We start from the raw sequence: 20,860 nt of genomic DNA, 5'->3' as shown, positions 1-20,860 counted from the left end.
TCTCCTCCTCCCACGCGCGCCGCTTTCGACTCTGGAGCGCTGCCGGAGAATTCCGAAAAGTATAGAGCTACGCTTGTTTTGGCCTACGCTGTGTGCGGGAGTTTGCCCACTCCGTGAGAGGGAGTAGTGGCGAAGAAAAGAGAAAGAGAGAGAGAAATACACGAGCGAAACGGAGGGAGAAGAGCAACAGAATCACACGTACACACACGCACACATCGGCAGATTTCGGAGAAGCCGGCTTGTCTAGGAGCCGAGGAGCTGCGCGCGCTGCTCTCTATTACTACTTTTAGTTCTCTCTCTCTTTCTCTCTCTCTCTCTCTCTCTCTAGTTTGCTTGCTTGCTTGCTCTCACTTTCTCAATCTGTGCGTGTGAGCCATATGTGTGTGTACGTGTCTATATTCGAACAGCGTGAATAAGCTAGCGCGAGAGAAAAGAGAGAGAAGAGAGAAGGCGCGTTCTCGCGAGAGAAAGAGACAGAACGATCGGCGCTTCGCTTTTGGGAGACTTCGCTCGTGGAGCCGCTCCGACTCGAGTTTTAGTTCAAAGCCGAGCGTTAACGTACGCTTGTAACAAAACGAATTATATATTAAACTCGATCTCAACGAAAAACGGCGCTCTCATCGCCGCCACCGCCTCCGCCGCCGCCGCCACCACCACCAGCAACAACAACACCCCCACTTTTTTCCGAGCTCACTGATTTTTTTTCACTTTCTCTCTCTCTCGCTCTATCTTTTCGTTCTTTTTTCACCTCCATTCACCCGCGCAGCCCAAAACTGGGGGACGCAATTTTCACCGGACGGAATAGTTTTCAGTTTATATAGACAGTTCAACGTCACGGAGCGATACAACTACACCTACAAATAAGAATTTCAAGGATCGTCACTTTTGTGTCCGATTGTTCGTTTGTGCATGTGCTAAGTGTGAACTTGTGCGTCCTCTCGATATACATATAATTATATATCGGGTAGTTGTGAGTGTTTTATGCACATACTGTTACAACAGAAAAGCAACAGGGAAAAGAGAGCAAGAGAAGAACGAAGAAGATAGTAGTCTGCTTCAACAAGATACCAAGCTTCCAGATTTTTATTCAAGTATAAAGCTGTGCGCGCGTGATTTTTCGCTCTTTTTCTGCCTCTCGAGAAAAAGAGTTGAGTGTGTTTTTATTTGTGCTATACGCATGTTACAGAGATATATTATTTATATATAGATAGATATATATAAGAATTATATACGTAAATAATAATCAAAGAAAAGAGTAGATTTTGTTGACTGACGCGCTGTAAAGAAGAAATTATCAAGCTGCAGAGATCAAAATATATCCTAGTATTATTGCCATAATATACTTAGTTACGTGTGTTCAAAATTGACTCGATTTTACAAAGTGAGAGATAATAAGAAAAAAGAACGTTTGTTTTTCGTCGATCTACAATTTCACGAATCAACGATAAAAAAAATGGAGAAATACGGAGACGCTAATCCGCTGCAAAAGGAAATGGAACGATTGGAGATCGAAGAGAAAAATGGAGATGGATTAAGGTAGGATTGTCTTGTCATAAATCACGGGTAAAAATCGTATTTTTCTCCACGTAATGGAATTATCTGTTTCCTTTTTTTCATAAATTATGTAAAAATTAAAAAAAAAAATTTACTCGAGGCCCATCCAAGCGCGCGAAGAATTTCGAGATCGCTGCGTGCGATAAGAGAAGACGTTCGTAGACCGCAACTACGCTGTATAGTTATGTAATTTAGAATGCGAAATCGAAGCGTCGAAGAGAAAAAATATCTCCCCCCAAGATTTTTGTCCAAGAGTAAAGCGGCACATTTAGCCGCATAGTTTTAGAATAAGGCCAAAATTTTAACTGTTTTTGATTGAATTCAAGAAACATCTGTCGTTCGCGATCGTTACAAATCTGCAAAAATCGGTTGAAATCTTCAAAATTGTTATCATGAATTGCTCTGCCACGCAGCTGCCCGACTCAAATAGTCTTCGGTCGAAATTATATGAATTGTAAAATTGTTCTTGAGTCGTATCAGCTCGGCCGAAATCACGTTAGAGCTCTTCAGAAATTATCAGAAATATTATAGCTCATTAGCGATGCAACACTTGCAGAGAATCAATTTTTTCATAAGCGATTTGTTCCATTATTTTTGCTACGTCAGACAAAGTCGCCAAATCGCAAACACGCGGGGTCGTCTCTTGGCAGATTGAATGGAAAATTTTTTCCATTATCATAGTTACATGTACACGCGTTACAAAAGAATTTTTACTCGGTGCCCGTACTTGCGCGAGCGATATATACTTTCGAGATTAACGGTACGCATCAGTAAACACATTTTGTAAGTATTACTAGTCGTCATTGGCATATTGTCTTCAAAAATATCGCAAAAAGTTCAATACCGAAGATCGAATAATGGACCAACCATTCACGTGATTCTATAGTAGAGTTAGCAAAAATCAAATACTTTACGCCCGAATGATCTCTCTCTCTCTCTCTCTCTCTCTTTCTCTCTCTTTCTTTCTTTATTTATTTACTTGTCATCCAAATACAATCGGGTCGTTAGTCGCTTCTTAGGATTATCTGTGAGAAAGATGAAATAATATTTATGACTCATAGAGATTCAACTCGTTATGCGTTGTCAATTTTCTGTGTTTCTTTATGTATACAAACATTTTAATAGGAAGGAGAATTTAACTTGTTTAAAAGTATCAATCAAAATCGGAAAATTGTTCATTATTTGAAGAAATTATTGTAAAAATATCAGTACATGAAAGAATTTCGTTTCAGATCTTTGTGTAATTTCACACTCGAAATTCCTTAAATAAATACATCGGTGAGAATAAGAATTTTGGAACTTAACCGAACATAGTTACCGATTCGATCGAAAGAACACGTTTCAGTTCCCATGAGTTGAGAAGGCCTATCCTAGACCTAGAATTAAAAATCAAGTTTTCGGTTTTACAAGATCGCAGTGATTGTACAAAGGACATGGACAAAAAGTGAACTCGCGAAACTTGAAATGCGTGCAACCCCGAAAGTATCCAATGGATTCGCGTTTACGGATAGCTTGGCAAGTCAGAGTCGAGTTCGAAACTCGCTCGGCTTTGAATAATGTAATTCCCAAGTAATGAGTTTTTGACTAGAGCCGAGTGTCGAGCGCTATACTATTTCGTGGCCAGAGTTGTGTTTCCAGTTGACAATTTATCATGTACAAAAGAGAGGGAAAAAATTCGTGTTATCTGCCCCGATACGAAGTAAATATTTCCTGTACGAGATCAATAAAGCGTGAACGGCTTACGCACACTAAAATTTTTATCTGAAAAAAAAAGACCCGATAATAACTTCATGAATGAAGTGTCGTTTAGCTACTCGAAACTGTCGCCGTAGAGTATGTCAGTAGTGTCCCTTGGAAGCCTAGAACGTTCCATATAGTTTCTTAGCATCATCGGCGTGCGTGGAAAAATTCAAAGCGTGAGAAACTTTTTGTCGATCCTCGTGAGGTTGTCGCGCGCAGCGTAAGGCTTTAGAAACTAGCGAGAAAAAAAAAGAGAAAAAAATGAAACACGCGCGAGTTTGTGTGTGTGTTCTTCGGAGCAAAGCGTGGCGCGATGCGTTGGCAGTTTGGCAGCGCGATGACCAGCTTGGGCATTTTCCTGACGTTTGCGTACGTGGTCCGAGCTTCGTAACGCACAAGTGCGCGCAAGCCTCGACAGATAGTCGAAATATTCGCACTATCAGCCCAGCAAATGGCCACCATCTGCTCGATTGAAAAAAAAACATCATCATCATCATCTTGACTTTCCGATTGTCGCGCCCATACATTACACATAAGTCGGCAGCAACGTTCTCGAAGTTTTTAATCGATGAGAGCCGTGCGCGTGCGTGGCGAGTGGAGTTACGGTGTGAGCGAAAAACGCGTTCATCTTCGTCATCGTGGATATACTATCCGCGCGGGCCATAACATATCGGGGCTTTACACGCGCACACACACACAAAAATATATATATGTATAGAGAGAGAGAGAGAGAGAGAAAGATAGAAAGAGGCAAGCATACGGACATTTTCGTTTTTTCCCCCTCGTTCGTTCGCGCGCGCGACTCGCTCGACCTCGAAAACACCACGACCAGCCCGAATGGTATATGTATCTATAGGCACTAGGCAGCTACTATACATATACACCAGGCGCGTCGTTTTCCGCAGAGAGATACTTTCGTACGCACTTTTCTGAAAACATCGAGCAGTAGCAGCAGCAGCCTATAATGTGAGATTTAGGCATGCTTCTCTACATTACTACTATACGAGTATCTATACTCTGTATATGTTCGCTGCTCTCCTCCTGTTTTTTCTCCTTTTTTTCGGTAAAAGAGAGAGAGAGAGAAAGAAGGAGGAAGAGCGCCAAGGCCGCGACCCTCCGCTTCTCTTTTATAATATGGCACGTAGAACAGACGATTTATACCGCGAGATTCGAATCGTCAAGCGACACGTGGATGGCCTCTCTCTCTCTTCTCTTTATGCTATTTCGCCTTCGCTCACTCTCGTTTTCGTCTTTTCTCCTCTCCTTCGTTTTAGCTTACACATATATACATCCATCTTTATCTTTCGTTCTTATACACATATGACGTATACATATAGACTCGTTGTTTGCTCGCTTACTTTGAGCCAGCTCTACGGCTGCTGATGCCTAGAAATGGTCATGTACGCTATACTCTGGTCGAAAAAAAAGAAAACAAAAAAGTCAATTTGAACGCCTAGAATGATTTGCAATTGCCAGGCTCATTTTTGCCCAAAGGAAATATTTGACGCGAGCTCTATTCTTTGTAGCATCGTAATAAAAATATTAAAAGGTCCTAGGAAATGTGTCATGTTAATATTATTGGGCAGTTTTGACGTTTCAGCGACAGTGTTAAAAAATGCACCTTGGAAATACTCGTTGAAAAAATCTCTATACTAGCCGGTAATAATTAAAATAGTCCATGCTGGAAAGTTGGTCCGTATAAAGGCCCAATACGCCCAGATTCTAATACTCGAACGCGACTGTAAAAGCTGCCGCTGGTCCCCCTTACCGATATTCTTTCTCTCTTTTGTAAATCAAAAATAGAACTCGAGATTAAAAAGGCGCGCTGGTCGTCGGACAGTAGTAGTAGTAGTGTCAGCATCCGGAGAGCGTTAACCGCGAAGAATAAAAAAGCAGCGACATTCACCACGTGTACAAGCGATACACATTACGCGCAGCCTCCCTCTCTTCCTCATCGCGCGCACTATAACGCGATGCATATATATACTAGCAAGCAGTTGATTATAGTATAGCAGTGCTTAAAAAGGAATTATTTTTAGGTTATGTATTTCCGGCAAAGTTAAGCGGTGCCGCAAAATTATTTTTGCTTCCTTGTATACGCGTGCGCTGCGCATTTGTATTCGCTTGGCGCGCGCAAAAATACACGCATAATATGCGTACGTAAGCTATTCAACGCTCGCACGATCCCGAGTGGGGACAGTGGCTCGACGCGAGTCAAGCCGTTAAACGGCTCTCGTGGATATGCATCGAGCTTTCGATCATGTATTAGGCAAGCACGAACATCGTTCGTAGGCAGTGTCGACTCGATTCAAGCACAATTACAAACAAGAGCCCTCCAAGTATCTCGAAAAAGCGTAGGGATGCTTGCAGGCCTACTATTGTAAGGAACGGTGGGGCGCAAGCCTGCTAGCTCTATCTCTCGGTCTGCGATGCAGCTTTGACAGGGGAAAACCCCAGGTTATGCGAGAACACAGAGACCTTGGAGCCGTAAGGTATACTGGTGGAGGTCGGTAATACGGTAATCTACGCTGTTTTTTCTCTCTTTTGCTTCGTTCGTACGTCGTACAGCCCGGTATACCGAAGAAAAGACGTGGAGCATTGACTATTGACCAGCTCAGCGTGTAGTAATGCCGAAATTTCTCCAGCTCGCGTTTCTATACGCTCCAATGAGGAAAATACAATAAAGTTCCACGAGGAGCACAATTCTCGTGTATCGAAGCGAGGAGGGAAAACCGACACGATCGTAAGGGATTACGGAGCGTCGGCAAGAGAAAAGATATCTCGTTGTTTTTTTTTTTTTTTTTGTCAAAAATCGGGGCCTGTTCGCATATAGCCGCACATAATAGAGACACTAATCCTGTCGCGTTTCTAGGTCCCATATTGGCAAGAGCAAGCGTATGAATGCGGCAAAATAGCGCGCAGAGATCTCTCACGAGTCGGGATTTCGCTGCTTTGGCGCTCGTAGGCTTGCGAAAGACGTACACGGGCTACAAAGAAATTCGCAACATACAGGCTCCGAGTAGTGGCGTAGATCTGGCCAACTACGAGGGTCTCTCGTACAGTATTGATGTATACAGCTGCCTGTCAGTTCAGCGACTTACAAAGATCCCATCGATCTTATAGGCGAAAAATACCTCGATGCCGATTTCGGGGAAAAACCATCTGCCCCTTGTATACATTATAACGAGCTTCGTACTTTGTTGGCCACTGTACTATACACTGCGGCTATAATGCCTTACGTACATGGGTTCGGATCAGCTCAACTATGCGTGAACAGCACACCTTGGCTTCGATGCGAGGGAAAGCCACTATGGACGTTTCGCGCGCCTCTCGTCATCTTTCGACGCGGCGGCTCACTCGTATCGAGCGATTATCGTTCGGCTCCAAGCTCGACGTAATAAGAATACCTACTCGAGTGTAGTACGAGAAGAGAGAACGAAAATAGCTCGTCAATGTGTCGTGTTGTGGGTCGTCGTTCGTTGCATATGCTACATCTATACAGCTGCGCGCATACACATCGTTTATAAATATGACGTACGAAAAAAGAAATGATAATCGCTACGAGCTTATAATTAACCACGAGGTGCAGAAGCCGATACGTTTATGTAGTGGCGCGCGCAAACAAGCACTCGTACGCACTTCGGGTTCAAAGAACATCTCGTCTTACAAATTTGCTCCGATTTCCGAGGCGCACATTAACGTCGGTGACCAACACGACGTAGGTATTATTCATTGCACACGTATATACGAAGCACTTATAATCTACTCCACGTCTGGCTAATATCCCGAAACTCATCAGATAAATAAAAACGTATTGTTTTCTTTTCAAAGCCATCGAAAACTGACACTGATACACCGCGACGTAGATGAAGAAGCTTGACCGTGCAGTACGTCAAAAAGTTTTCTCGATTTCAAGACGCGCAAGATAATTGACAAAACTTAAGATGAAAAGTATGATGCAAGCTGTATAGGATTCGCCTAACTAAAAAATGTAATGCACTAGCGCGCAAAAAGACAGAGTTTTGTACCGAGTAAGCGCATTCCTCTAGCTTTTAACGCATTTAAGCACACAGAGCTTCGTAATTCTCTGCTGATCTGATTTTTCACGTTCGTGTTCATGTATAAGACTCTTTCTCTTTTCGAGTGTATCGCGCGTCTGTGTGTATGTGTGTGTGTAAGCTCCTCTCGAATTCGTTTCGAAGAAATTGTCGCGTTGTTATGCGCCGCTTGATGTGAATTTGCTGAGCTTTGCGAGGCCTCGCGCAAATTCAACCACCCAATATGGCCGGTTTGCCTTTGACTTACATTTGCAAACTGTTCCAATTGAATTCTTGCCGTATTTAAGATCATTATTGCGCTAGGTATAGGTGTACGTACACGCGCGACTGTATAGCGACGTTTCATAAAGATTAGCTTTTTTTCCTTTTTATTCTTATCAATATGGTAATAATTCACCAAATCTGAGATAAGTCGAGTTACCCGACTGGTGTCATCGTTAATAAGCTTTGTAGAAATACTAAAATTTTAAAGTCGTGAGCACGTGGATCTCACGCGCGCTCGATCTCGATTTTTGCAACAGTAACGTACGTACGTACAGCGGGCGTTAACAAAGCGAGTCAACGTCGCAACCGGTTACTCGGTACTCGAAACGAGCATTCAATTAACATACATATATGTACATTTCACCCAGAACTCGTACATCAAATCGAGCCGCGAAATGAACGCTCGAATGATTGTTACGTGGAACGAAACGAAGGAGACAAAGAAAAAGCAGAAAAAGCCACCGTCATTAAAAACAGCTAAAGAGCGTCGTTCGATTGGTGATGAATATTTTTCGGACGTTTATAAGGAGGCAGGAAACGAGTTGCCCATCGCCGCTTTAAAATCAATCGAATATCTGAACGCGTGCATATTATATAGTATACGTATATATGTATTATATAGGTTTGTAGGGAAGACACGCTGATCCGCGATGTACGTGGATCCGATACTGCACGAGAGATTCGCGCTGCGTCGCTCGCGGCAGTAAATCACTAAGCGCCAAACAACATTTTTGGCCCGCGCTTATAATATAATGTGTATAAAGTAGCTTGACACCCTCTGCGCTGCACGAGGGGCCCGCAGTAGGAAAAAGAACCGTAAGCTCGTCGGAAAGGAGTTTATAAAGAAATGAGCATAGAAGAGAAAGAGAAAGGCTTTATATAATCAAGGACGTTGTTGCGCTAGAGATCTATGGAGAATCGGCTTGAAAAAGGCGAGCGAGACTCTTAATTTCGCATCGCCATAAATAATTTGACCGCGTAAAAAAGAAGAAAGTTTCCTGGAAGAAGGCCTTGCTGCTGCCGATTCTCCTCTTTGCTCATTTTATATACACCCGCGTGCGTCTCACTCGTCGCTTTTTTCGCAGCTTCGATCTACTCGCCATCGTTGTGAAACTCTCGCAGTCGAAGCAGCAGCACGAATTTTATATACGAATTTCTCACACGGGCACATGGCGTACGAATGTAACACTGAGGAGAAGGAATGAAAAATATAAAGGAGGATAGCCATATAGTACTATACATGTGTATGTATGTGCCAAGTGCGCGGATGAAGATGAATCAAGATAATTTGGCGCAAGTGAGTGCTCAAAGGTTGGCTTGCGTGGCCCTGAAAGCACATGCCGGGAAAAACCCTGATTCTTGCTATGAGTTCATCGCACGTGTCATGCCAAAAGTTTCCCGTTCTCTCGTCTCTTTGTTCGTTGCAGGCTACAAACTATCGAGCAAGATGTGCTTCGATTTCCCCTGCAAAAATTCAGCGAAATGATGCCACGATGGATTATCCATAAATCGAAAGCAAATAATAACTCGGTCTAAGATTTCAAATGAATCATCGTGGGTCGAGCTGTTGCTTCAATTTTTCCAACTTGGACGACTGGAAGTTGGGTTCGAACGTGGCATACGCAGTCTCTTGTCGCAATTGGCATTGCGTCTCATGGAACTAGCGACAAATCGTTACTCGCGATCGTGATACTCGATCGACCGGTGAATTCTTTAGGCTAAAATCGAAATTATCGTCATCGCCATCGTCATCGTCGCGGAATCCCGAAATATAGCTTGGCAACACGCGATACACACCTTGCGAGTCTCTTATCTAAACTCTCCCGCTACCTTCCTCACTTTCGTCTGCTCGATATGTTGACTTACACACACACACGCACATAGATGTGAACGCAAGTGCACCCCTTGCTGTTAGTACGCTTGACTCTTTCTATCTTTCTCTCTTACTCGACGTCGAGTAATCACTTTGCCTAGTCTCGCCGAATCGATCCACCGAGCAGCAGCCACTACATACACATACACACCCGCACACACACAAACTGACTGCAGCAGCAAGTTTGCAAGCTCTGCTCTGTTCTTTGTGACTTTTCCATGTGTTAGCGGTGCGCATTAATCCGTTTGCTTTCGAGCTTTCATGCCTTCCTTTTTCTCTGTTTTTATTTTTGAATTTTCTCAAAGTGCTTCTATTTATCGTAACTTTTTCGCGATATAACCACAACTTCGGTTCATTATAAATGATACTCCTTTTTTAATTCGATTTTAATAAATTTATAACATCATTAAGCAATAAAAATAATCAGTTTAATTGGATTTTACTATTAGTTATCGTGTAATTTTTTTCTATAGTAAAAATATTTCTTCTTATGTTGCAGGTAAGGACATTTCTTGGCACTTGTCCATTTTTTGTGTTGTTTGGTCGGATGGTAAGTCTTTGGAAAATATCTTTTGAGCTTGTGGATTTGAATCGCTTCGATCTCGTTAAGTGCATTGATTGAAAGGAAAAAAGCAACACTTTTCTCTCAAACTAACGAAAAATCGTACAATTAGGGAGAGGGGGAACCGATAAATAATATCTCAAACTAGAGGATATTTTGTCTCGCGAAGGAAAATGGTTTTTATTTTATCTTTCGATACAATGTCGCGCCGCTTCAATTAATTTATACGTTCAGGAGTAGTCTTTTGAAATGCGAATGAAAATTAGTCCGTTTCAAACGCTTACCATGATTTCCAATTTTTTTATACATAAACACGAGAGAGATCGTTGTCTGTTCCGTGAATTATAAGAATTTATTATACTGTGGCTATTCTTTTTGGACGCGATTCAAGGCCAATGATGCACAATCACACATGCACGTAGGTATATGCCTGTCGATTTGCAAACTTGGCGAAAAAGAATCACGACTTAAAATTCGTAAAAGTTATTCGGACGAATTTATTCAACAATATCGAAATGCAAAATAAAAATTCACGCCCTCGGGTCAAAGTTGTGTAGTAGTCAAAAGCAGACAGCACGACATTTTTTTCTACGGACTTTTAATCCCCCTTTCGTCGCGACGTAGCAATAAGAGCATATATTTTACGTACTTTTGCTTTCGGTGCAATGCATCTCATACGTATGCATAGAAATATAAAAATTCCTCGTAATAATCATACGTACGTAAATGGTATTTCTTATCGAAGCCCGAGGAAAAAGGAGGGAGCTTGCAACGCTAGGCAAAAATAAAAGGGCGTACTTGGATCGACGCGGTAGGTATTTATACCTTGTATGCGTTGGCTTATCGCCCGAGTAAAACGATAATACCCGAGAGGCACGACTTATCTTTCACAATACGGTATAAAGAGTCGATTGGCTATCACGCCTGGCGGCTATAAAATAGTGCAGCGCTGCGACGCGACACCAACTCGTATAGCGTCAAAGACGATGCGTGCGGTAGTCGGTAACACAACGACGACGACGACGACGACGACGACGATGACGACGAGAACCTGCACAGACCAGGCTTCGTTATAAGGTGCATAATAGCATTTTCTCGAGACAATCTTATCGCGCGAAAAGTTGGTCAATTTTCAGCCGAGCCAAGACTCGGCCAGGAGAACGTGCATTTATATACTTGCAGAGCAGAGCACGAGTCTCTTATCTCGCTGCGCCATGAGCGTTGACGCAAGCTTTCGTCGAGTTCAAGACTTGTTTCGTCCCCGGCTAATAGTCATAACAAAGTTTCGGTAACAAAATATTCTCTCTACCTTACGCGGCTAGACGTATGTTACGATACGGATGACGCACCTACTACAGCCTCGTCCGATTTCAGATACGGGTGATTCGCTGAAAATTGCTCGCTCTCTCTCTCTCCCTCTCTCTTCTATCTTCCTTGATGACGTTGCTACTATTACTTACTAACGCTCGTGATGAATATGGTAAAAACAATCGCATCGACCAATTCGTCTTTTTCGAGTTTTCCCAATTTTTATCGCAAGCTTTTATATCGGACAGAATTTATTATTTAACGATTGTTCCGCCAATTAATTATAATTCTGTATAAAAAAGAAAAAGCCTTTTTTGCGAATTGCCGTAGGTGCTTTGCGTAATGTACACCACGTGGGCGCGCATGCATACACCATTTAGTCCCGGCTAAATTATCCAGTCGGCGAAAAAAGTTGCCCCCTCCGAAGGCACATCAACATGCCGGGAAAGTTTCGAGGCAATAAAAGCTCTATCGCTGCAGTGCCCAAGTTCAAGGTTGACTTTCTCTTGTAATGCGTACACGTTACGCGCACAAAGGTGCTCTCAGAAGAACGCGTTTCAATTTCAATTTCGCGCGTGCTCGCACACAAGACTTTTAACGGCCTTTATACGTGGCATGCACATACGTACATACGAAGAGTATTTCACAAGTTTTTCCCTTCGTTCCCCGTAAATGCCGCATAGAAATCTGCGTAATCCGACAATTAAATTTGTTGCTCGTCGCTCGCAAGCAGCTCGAAGAACGCGTAGCAACGCACAAACGTGTTTATATATAAAGTTGTCGTGCGAGCTTGCGCGGCACATACGTGCAGGCAGCGGTAATAACGAGAGCCGGCAAAAGTAGCGGGAGGATCTGCTCGTCTTTGTAAATGTAGTCGTCCGCTACATATCTTGTTTTTTGGATGACAGTAATTACGTTGCATTTGCCTGCGCGCGAGGGCGCCTTATGAATACTTTGCTATTTTTAGGGACTCTCTCTCTCTCTCTCTGCCTCTGGAGCGCATACGTACATGCTTGCTTGTGTGCCTCTCTTTCTCCTCTCATTTTCCCTTACTCTCATTTTCTTCGCCGTCTCGAGCATGCTTGGGACTCGGTAATGGTCTCTCGCTCTTTTGCAAGGCAGTACTTTACTTGCACCCGACGTCGGTTTCGAGCGAGTACACAGGCATCGTTACACACCCTCTCCTGCTAATGCTACTGCTGCGACTGCGACGTTTATGCGTACCGTTGCTTTTCTTCTTCTCCGAGAGAGTCTACGAGTTTGTTGAAGCTCGGTTCACGTTTTTCCTTGATTTTCATTTTACCGATAAATTTCATTTCTATCGGCAGCTCTTCTCTTGTGGCATCTCTCTTGCAAAATCCACAAGTGCATAGGCAGGTAAAAATGAGCTTCATTGTGGCATATGAAAAAACATTTGCTAATTGGAACTTTCGAAGATTGACTTGTGACGGCTGTACCGAAAAATCGTTTTCATACCAGCGGCCAGAAAGTGACTACTTCTCGCCCGCTGCGCAAAACGAGAAGAGCTATTTTCTGGCCACTATGTATGAAAAATAGTATACAGGCCTATGCCGCGAAAAAAGAAAGCCCCAGAGCACGTGTTTATCGGCCTCGGCTTCGCCTCGGCCACTAATTACACGTACTCTGGGACTTTTCTGTTTTTCGCGGCCTAGGGCAGTAATATACTATTTTTCCCTCGCTCTCTCTGCTCATTATTTTCATTTGTTGCGTGAGTCGCGTGCGATTAATCGACTCGACTCACTTGTACAGAGCTATGGGCAATCTATGCGCCTGAGCTTGAGTACTTTTTTTCGGAGCCAATTATTTCACTTGTTTTCGTACTCGCTTTATTTTGTTTGTTCTCTCACTTGCTTCGTATACGTAAGCCTTGCGACACTGCACCATTTCGCACGACACAACGAATTGTCTTTTTCATCACCCTTCCTCGTTTCTGCCTGGAATTCACCTCGGTGGGCGCGTTTCGAGTGCACCCACGCGCTCTGTCATTTTTTTTCTCTCTTTTAATTTTTTGACTGTACACAAGGGGGATGAGACTATGATATTTTGTGGTCGCTCAGACGAGACAGAAGGAGAAAAAAAGAGAGAGCGTGAAGAACAAAAAAGGGAAAAATAATTGTGAGTCCGGAAGACGTCCCGCTAACGCAACTCTATTATTTCCTAAAATTTGTATATGTCGCTGTCACAGAAAAAATACATCCTTGTTTGGTTTATGGACGGAACTTGGCATATCACAATTTCTCAATCTGAAAATTACACGAAATTACCGAGGAGCTATTTTATAGTTAAATTTGTTTAAGGCATATTTTTAGTTTTTGTAAACGAGAATAAAAAAATTCGAGTAAAACCACCAGTTATAGCAGCACAAGCATTGATAGCAGCGTTGTCAGCTCTTTGAGGTCGCCTCCAAAAAGAGCTTTGGTTAGTTAAACTATCATTATTGTCAAAGCATAAAAGTAACAGAAAGGAAGCTACATCAACGTACGCACACATATACACACACGCGCAGCGCAGAACAAAAAGTCAAGAACAAGCAAGAAAAAAATTATAGCAGCAACACGTATGCTAGGTCGTGCAGGGGGTGTTGCTCGTGCAATGGCGTTACACGCGTGGCGCAGCGGTTTACAAAGGGCGAAAAGAGGTCCAAAAAAGGTTCGAACTATAGCAACTGTGAATACACATTGCTAGATCGGTCAGTCGCGCGCGTCCGTCGTCCAGCACATACACACAGAAGGCAGCTGCTCTCCAACAGCTGCGCTTGTATAGCCACCGTCACATAGGTGAGCAATATGCAGTACCTTCCGCAGTGTACTACAGCCCGTCCACTAGGGTATGAGCAGCCAAAAAAGATATTGTTGCAGCACCCATGTCCGTAACGCGCCCACTGAGCCTTCAAAATCGCGGATTCTTTCGAAGAGGTTTGATCGGATGGAAAACAAAAGTAGCAGCTAATTAACCGTCTCTGTCAGTTGTGCATCTTCAAGTGGTAATTTCGAAAATCGCTGTATAAACCGAAGAGAGAATATGCCTACACGAATACGAGGTGCAGTGAATTTCATCAAAGGTGAAAGGGTGAGTGCGGTGCAATATACTGCAGAGCACGATACGAGCAAAGAGTCTGTAACGCACGACGGGGCTTTTATATTATATCGCGAGTACCTTCCGAGTCGTCGAACGCCGCAGTATTTGAGCCTCTTTTTTTATTTCCGAAGGTAGCTAGCTAGCAGCAGCAACATCGCTGCAATCGCAGTTTTTTTTTCCTCGTACTAGACAGCGACGGCGAATTCACGAGTTACGCATTTTTTTATCGAAAGATTCGCGTAAAAAAATTTTCGCTGCCAGCCAGATCGAGCGCTAATTCAAGAGTGTGGCGTGCATATATGCAAAACTACAGCAGTCGGATTTTCTGCGGAAGTGCAAGTGCTCGTGTACGGGCGTGAAAGAGCGACCGTGGGTACAGACTACAGACACATTGCGTAGTGTGTTTGTGTAGGTGCGTCGAAGCGCTGGCGCCTCGTCTCTCTCGCTCTTTTGTTCCGTTGCGGTAGTGGCAATTGCGGCGGCAACACAGGCGCGCGCGCGCGTCTACAATTTTTGCATTATCCTGCAGCAGTAGAAGCTTACGAACACGCACATACAATACCCATCTATATAGACGACGACGACGACGACGATTCGACCCAACATTTCCGAAGAGGAGAAAAGCTGGTACTGCACATAGTATTATAACTGTATATGGTATTAGTCGACGTCGTTGCCGTCAGTACGCGTCGCGACGTTACTGCGAGCGGCCACGTGAGAGACGCAGCAGCGAGGCCTCGTCGCACTCACGCGCGCGACTGCTCCCTTCCTTCTGTCTCGCTCTCGCTCTCGTCGTCATTTATTTACCAATCGCCGGTGCACTCCCTGCGCTCTGCGTCTCTTGTACACACACACACATGCGTCATTTAACTTTTGCCAGTCGAGTGTAGTAGCGGCAGCGCCTCCGAGCGGTATGAGTCTCTCGCGCTCTGCGTCGTGCATCGTGTGCTCGTAGCACGCGCGACACGTTGAGAATACGTTAGTCGCATTATCCTATCCTACGTCTTACGTGCTGTGCGTGAGTGTCAATAATTTGCCAAAAACGCATGAGAATTTTGCGCTACGAAAACAAACTTGTGCTGCGCTGCGCTCCTACCAACGTTTCTAGACAGCAACAAAGAAACGGCGAGCGTTAGATAAGAAAAATAAACAGTGCGTGACTTGCTTATTTTCCAGTCGATTATTTACTTCGGCAACTTTTTTACTTGGCGCTCCTCGGCTCCTCGCGGGTGTGTCGCCGGTGTGTGCGTGTGCTGCACGTGTGTGTTTGTGTTTGCCGTTGGCTGTTTGCGCGCTCGCAACAACTTGGACGTCGACGTCGGCGACTATGATCGTCATCGGCATCAGCAGGTGCTGCGAACATCGCGAATCATCGCGGTGACGACACGGCGCGCTTACAGCACATACGCAGCACGATAAATATTGCATAGATATTATGAAAGGCTTCACTGGACGTTACTATTCGGTTCCTGGCTTTCGAGGAATCGTTAGTGCCACAAAAAATCAACTTATTAACGAGTGCGTATTACAATTCCTAAATAAGCTAGTTCAATTACACGTACGTTATAGGTACATGCGCTTTGTTCGTAAAGACATGCACGCGACGCGACAACGTACGTCGACGAACGTGCGCCTGAAAACACGTTCTGTCCTCCCTCTCTCCGTCCCTCTCTCGATATTCCTCTCGTTTTTATTATTTCGCCGCGCGACGTTTGGCTGCTTTAGCAATTTGCGACTATTTGATAAATCTAAAAATAAAATAATCTACGTAATTTGCTAATTGCCGTTGAAAAGTCTGTTATCCTCTTTTTAGATCAGAGAATCTCTTACTCGGCTTCGCGACTGCGGCCTGGAGCGTTAATTAAAGAAAGCACTCGACTACGGCCGGTGAAATTACCTCGCATACATTTTACAATTATTGCATTTACATTTTGATATCGAAGGCGCTATGAAAGTAATTAAATGAACACGGTGACAGTCTTTAAATTCGTCGAGTGAGCTCGTATGTTTTTTTTCGTGTGTACGGAGCACGTGAAATAAAAGCGATAAAGTAACTCAATGATGTAAGCGATAGATGACGGTGACGACGTGGAATAGAGTCGATAAGAGCTTTTTTTACAATCAATATAAATAAAGAGAGCGATTGAATAACGTTATATTGGCTATAGATGACTCAACGACACGCACAAAATTATTTATAACCAAAACTCTAAATTTCGACTGTTTTGTGTCATTTTTAAGTAGCCAACATATATATCATCGATCGAAAACAAGCTAACTTGATTTGGCACCTTTCTCGCGCTGTATCGAGCTTTTATGACAATAATATTAATGAAAAATAGCGGCACCATGTTGCACGCGAAGCTGATCAAAGATGGTTTTAATGTTCTTTAACGTAATTAAAAGCGACTCGCATGTGCACTTAGCTTTATTCTCTGAGATTAAGCTATAAATATACAAATGGGAACTTGAGGTGGTACGGAGATGGTTAACTAAAATTGTGTATATTTAATATCAGACTGTACGAAAAAATTAATGTTATCAAAAACCTCGAGGCAAACACGTATGTTCTCATTTACTTAAAGAAACAGCACAGATATCATTGTGCATTGTTAAAAATCGCAATAGTTGGTCAAAATCAACTTCATTTCGTAAAGTTTGATCGTACCATTTTTATCTCTTACATCACATTTACTTCAAAGTTTTCCCAGCTTTTTTTGCATGTTATTTTGTGCAATTACATTTCCTTCCTTAAGTTTGAGTGAATTCAAAAATTCTATGACTTAGTAAATAAAAACAGGCTACTTTTTGCACTCGGCTGCCCGGACACAATTCAAAAATATCAATAACGACGTTTCGTCATGTATAATTAATTTTCAAAAGCAGCATTACAAAATTAGACTTTGGTTGGGGTAATAAATGTTGAAAAAAATGGATGTGACCTGATAAAGTGTACATATGAACTATATTCAGATTTTTTCTTTTTCTTTAATTCAATGTAATGCAACGCCTCGACATTATGAGGAAAATGTTTTTCTGCTCTGAATTGCATTCTCAGGAAGCAAATATAATTGTTTTGAAAAATTCGACAACGATGGCAATTCTTGTGAATCTGAGTCAAGTCGAAATGTAACCGATTCTTTTTCATCTTTTATGGGGGCAATTTTACGCCTGCTCGCATAAACAGTAAACAATGCATTCAGGGGATTCCCGAACGTTTAATACGTTTCTTGCGAGAATGCAATTTATTTATAAATGCATGTGCATGAGGGGCAACCTTTACGTCGGTTGGCAAGTTGATTCTAAAGGCAAAGAAAATACTTTCTCTTAACCTCGATTTTACGAAAAAAATTCATTATCTATGGGGCAAGTGTCTGTGCATATGCTCCGTATTTTGTTCATTAACGCTATCGCAGTGACTTGATCGCTATTACTCGTGTACCTGATTTATCAAGGAATTCTAAATATGGCAATAATTCACGATTTCTGTGATTGATCGAATGGCCTGGCGTGAACGATAAGAAATATACGCGTGCTATTTTTAAAAAAAAGGGAAGAGGCGGCATATGCGCGTGGAAAACTAAGTACAGTCAGCTGCTGTGTGACGCGAAGATTGATATTGTTTCTTCATAGCCGTCCGGTACATTTGTACTTGGTGCGTATATCATATCTGCCCGTAATTGACATCTTGTCCTTGTTTGGCTGTATTATATACGCCGTTGAAACTTCGTTTATAGATATCGACGATTCATCAAATTTCAGGCTAACGATTCATCGCTCCACACGACGTTAATGTATAGGCTCTTGAAGTTAATAATATGCGAGGCGCGAGAAACAAACGTCGGGCGATTATATATTAATAATCGGAGCTTCTTCTAATCGAGCATGAGAACGACAACGACGTAACGAGGAGTAATATAAAGTAGAAAGTATCGCGTTTACTTCCGTTGACGTCATAAATAGCACGGCGTCGTGACGGAGCCGCCACCGCCTCGCTCGCCTGTATATATGCTATAAAATACAGTCTCATGCGCACTGTATATACATACATATAAGAGCAGTGCGTTGCGGCGTATGATTCACTCACTATGCGCGCACACTCATACATTGAATTTTATTTCTCTTTTTTTCCTTCCATTCGTCGCACTATAGCATCGCGTCTCTTTCTTTCTCCGCTCGAGCTACGTGTGTAACAATTTCAATCCCGAAGCTCGCTCATATTCTTTCATCGCTCGTATACGCTTAATGTATAGGCTTTTATAGCTACAGCCACGCCGAAGCTGTAAAAAAGCTAACGAGCTGACGGAACCGCAGCCGCAGCTATTTGGGCTGAGGCGAGCTGGATGTATATCGAAAAATCAGCAGCGACGCCCGGCGCGTAAAAATAAAATGCTCGTCGCCGTTTGGCGCGGGGGCGAGTTTTCCATGCGTTTCCGATGCGCCGTTGCTGCTGCCGCGTCTTATTACTTGTGACAAATGGAATTGGCCGTACAAATGTGTGAGAGCAAGTTATTTGTTGATCGGACCATATATAACGAGGATAGCTGTGGCACACAAACAGGGACTGAGCGACTGCACGGCGCGCGTTACAGAGAGACGGAAAGCGAGCGAGAAAATAAATTCCTATGCAATGACATATTCGCGTCCATTAAAAGCCGACTTAACAGAATGAAATCTGAAAATATACTTGGTTAAATATTCAGTTGGTGCTTGCGCCCGCGCAGCAAATACGAGTCGCAAAATTGCACGGCAAGAACGAGAGAGAAAGAGAGAGAGAGAGAGAGAGAGAGACAGATCAGTGATCCGAGCTATTAATAGCTATCTTCAAGCAAAATAATTTAATTTTTTTTCGTTCTCAAAGCCGAGAGATGAAAAAGAGTGGAGTTGGTTGAATGGCACCGCGCAGCATTCGTGTCATACGAGATATTCGAGCGTGTATCTTTTTTTTCGTACAAGATTCGATCAACTACTGTCGCTGCGTGGTAGTTGTTCATCGCGTATATCTCACAGTGCGATAACAAATACAACTCATGCACTAATGCATGCAAAGTCGATAATAAATATATTGTTCTTGGTGTGAGGCATCATCTTTGACTAAACTATGTCTATTCGTTACACGCGTAACTTTTATGTTTGGAATCGGTGCTATATTTTGCAGGTAATATAAACTTTTGTTGGCGTCGATGGTTTATAATATACACATATAGACGTATGTTCTTCGTAGTCCGAATATTCGAATATCACAACCTCGTGCTATGAAGCGATTTCGTGTCGAGGACCCATTTTGCCATATCTATAAATCGGGCGGCTTTTTTATCGTATTTTTTACCTTCCGCCCTATCGTGTAATCGTACTTTTAGCTTATATATATATGAGTATTGTCTCGTTCGAGACAATCGAGCCATTTTATCACTTAAAATGGACAATCGATTCCATTAAAGAAGGCACCGGCAACTGTCGCCCGTCCCGATCGATGTTCGTGGCCTATCTCACACTCGCGCACCTTTTCCGATCTACACGCGCTTCATAATTGTATCAATTGAACGCATAGCGTTACCTATGCCTCTCGCTATCAATGAAAAATGTATTTCTATAAAAAAGTATCCCAAAGAAATACATAAAAATGTATGCCAAGCAAAAAGAGGATTATCGCGTCAATATCGCGTCGAGACTTGTCCTGTATAACGTATCGTATGCCTCGTTGATTGTGCAAGTCGTGAGAGTCAGGCAGTGAGTATGAGTTTGTATATAGTATGCGCGTAGACACGGTAAATTGCAAAAAAAAATAGAGAAAAGCGCGACGAGTGCTCAGTTGCAATCATTAGTCGTCGCGACGAGCATAATCTACATAATAAATGTATATACGTAGCATCAGAAGCTGTAGCCAGTACAAGTCGTTATAGTAAAGCATATAAAAGAGTATAGTAGTACCGCCAGTTGTTACTGCAGTTGTAACAGTAGTATATAGTAGCAAGCTCCGACATTGCATAATATAATATCATGCGCACGAGTAAAGCCCGAGTGTATTAAATGTGCACGCACCTCATTGAGACATCGATAAATGCGTGCGTGAGTGTATATGCACCTGCGAACTGCTTCGGTGCCGTTGTACCGTTAAATCTACATACGCTGCTTATGTAATGTGTATTCAAAAGTGCAGTATGTTTTTACTATCATACGAAGATTTTCGCGTGCGAGAGAGAGATATACCGAATATGAAACTTCGATTCAGCGTCTACTGATTCACACACGGACGCACATACAGGCTTGAACGTCACTGCACACAGTCACTTTCCCTGTTCGACATAGATGTTTTAAGGCTAGTTTATGTCCTTTCTCTCTCTCTCTCTCTTTCTCTCTTTCAACCCTAAAAATGTGTATCCACTGCTCTGTACATTGCAG

General features: G+C 42.9%; 1 protein-coding gene across 6 annotated transcripts in view; it reads left to right on the top strand.

Annotated features, from left to right (window-relative positions):
• The window catches only part of LOC106659209 (insulin-like growth factor 2 mRNA-binding protein 3), a 38,164-nt gene that overhangs the window by 3,549 nt on the left and 13,755 nt on the right, over positions 1-20,860 (top strand). Inside the window, exon 1 of one of the 6 annotated variants that reach the window (XM_014381638.2) lies at positions 381-1,536. The exons of 3 other annotated variants lie outside the window; for them this stretch is intronic. In XM_014381638.2, coding sequence (XP_014237124.1) covers positions 1,454-1,536 — 83 coding nt within the window. In that variant the 5' untranslated portion in view covers positions 381-1,453. Of the gene's footprint in view, positions 1-380; positions 1,537-15,418; positions 15,977-20,860 lie in introns of those variants that run through there. 2 more of the 6 variants (XM_014381652.2, XM_023459878.1) reach the window with 2 other exon arrangements.

The sequence above is a fragment of the Trichogramma pretiosum genome, unplaced genomic scaffold, assembly GCF_000599845.2.
Source record: "Trichogramma pretiosum strain Unisexual culture from Peru unplaced genomic scaffold, Tpre_2.0 scaffold16, whole genome shotgun sequence".
Lineage (NCBI taxonomy): Eukaryota > Metazoa > Arthropoda > Insecta > Hymenoptera > Trichogrammatidae > Trichogramma > Trichogramma pretiosum.
The sequence above is the reverse complement of the archived record's forward strand: the minus strand, read 5'-3'. Positions and strand labels throughout refer to the sequence as shown.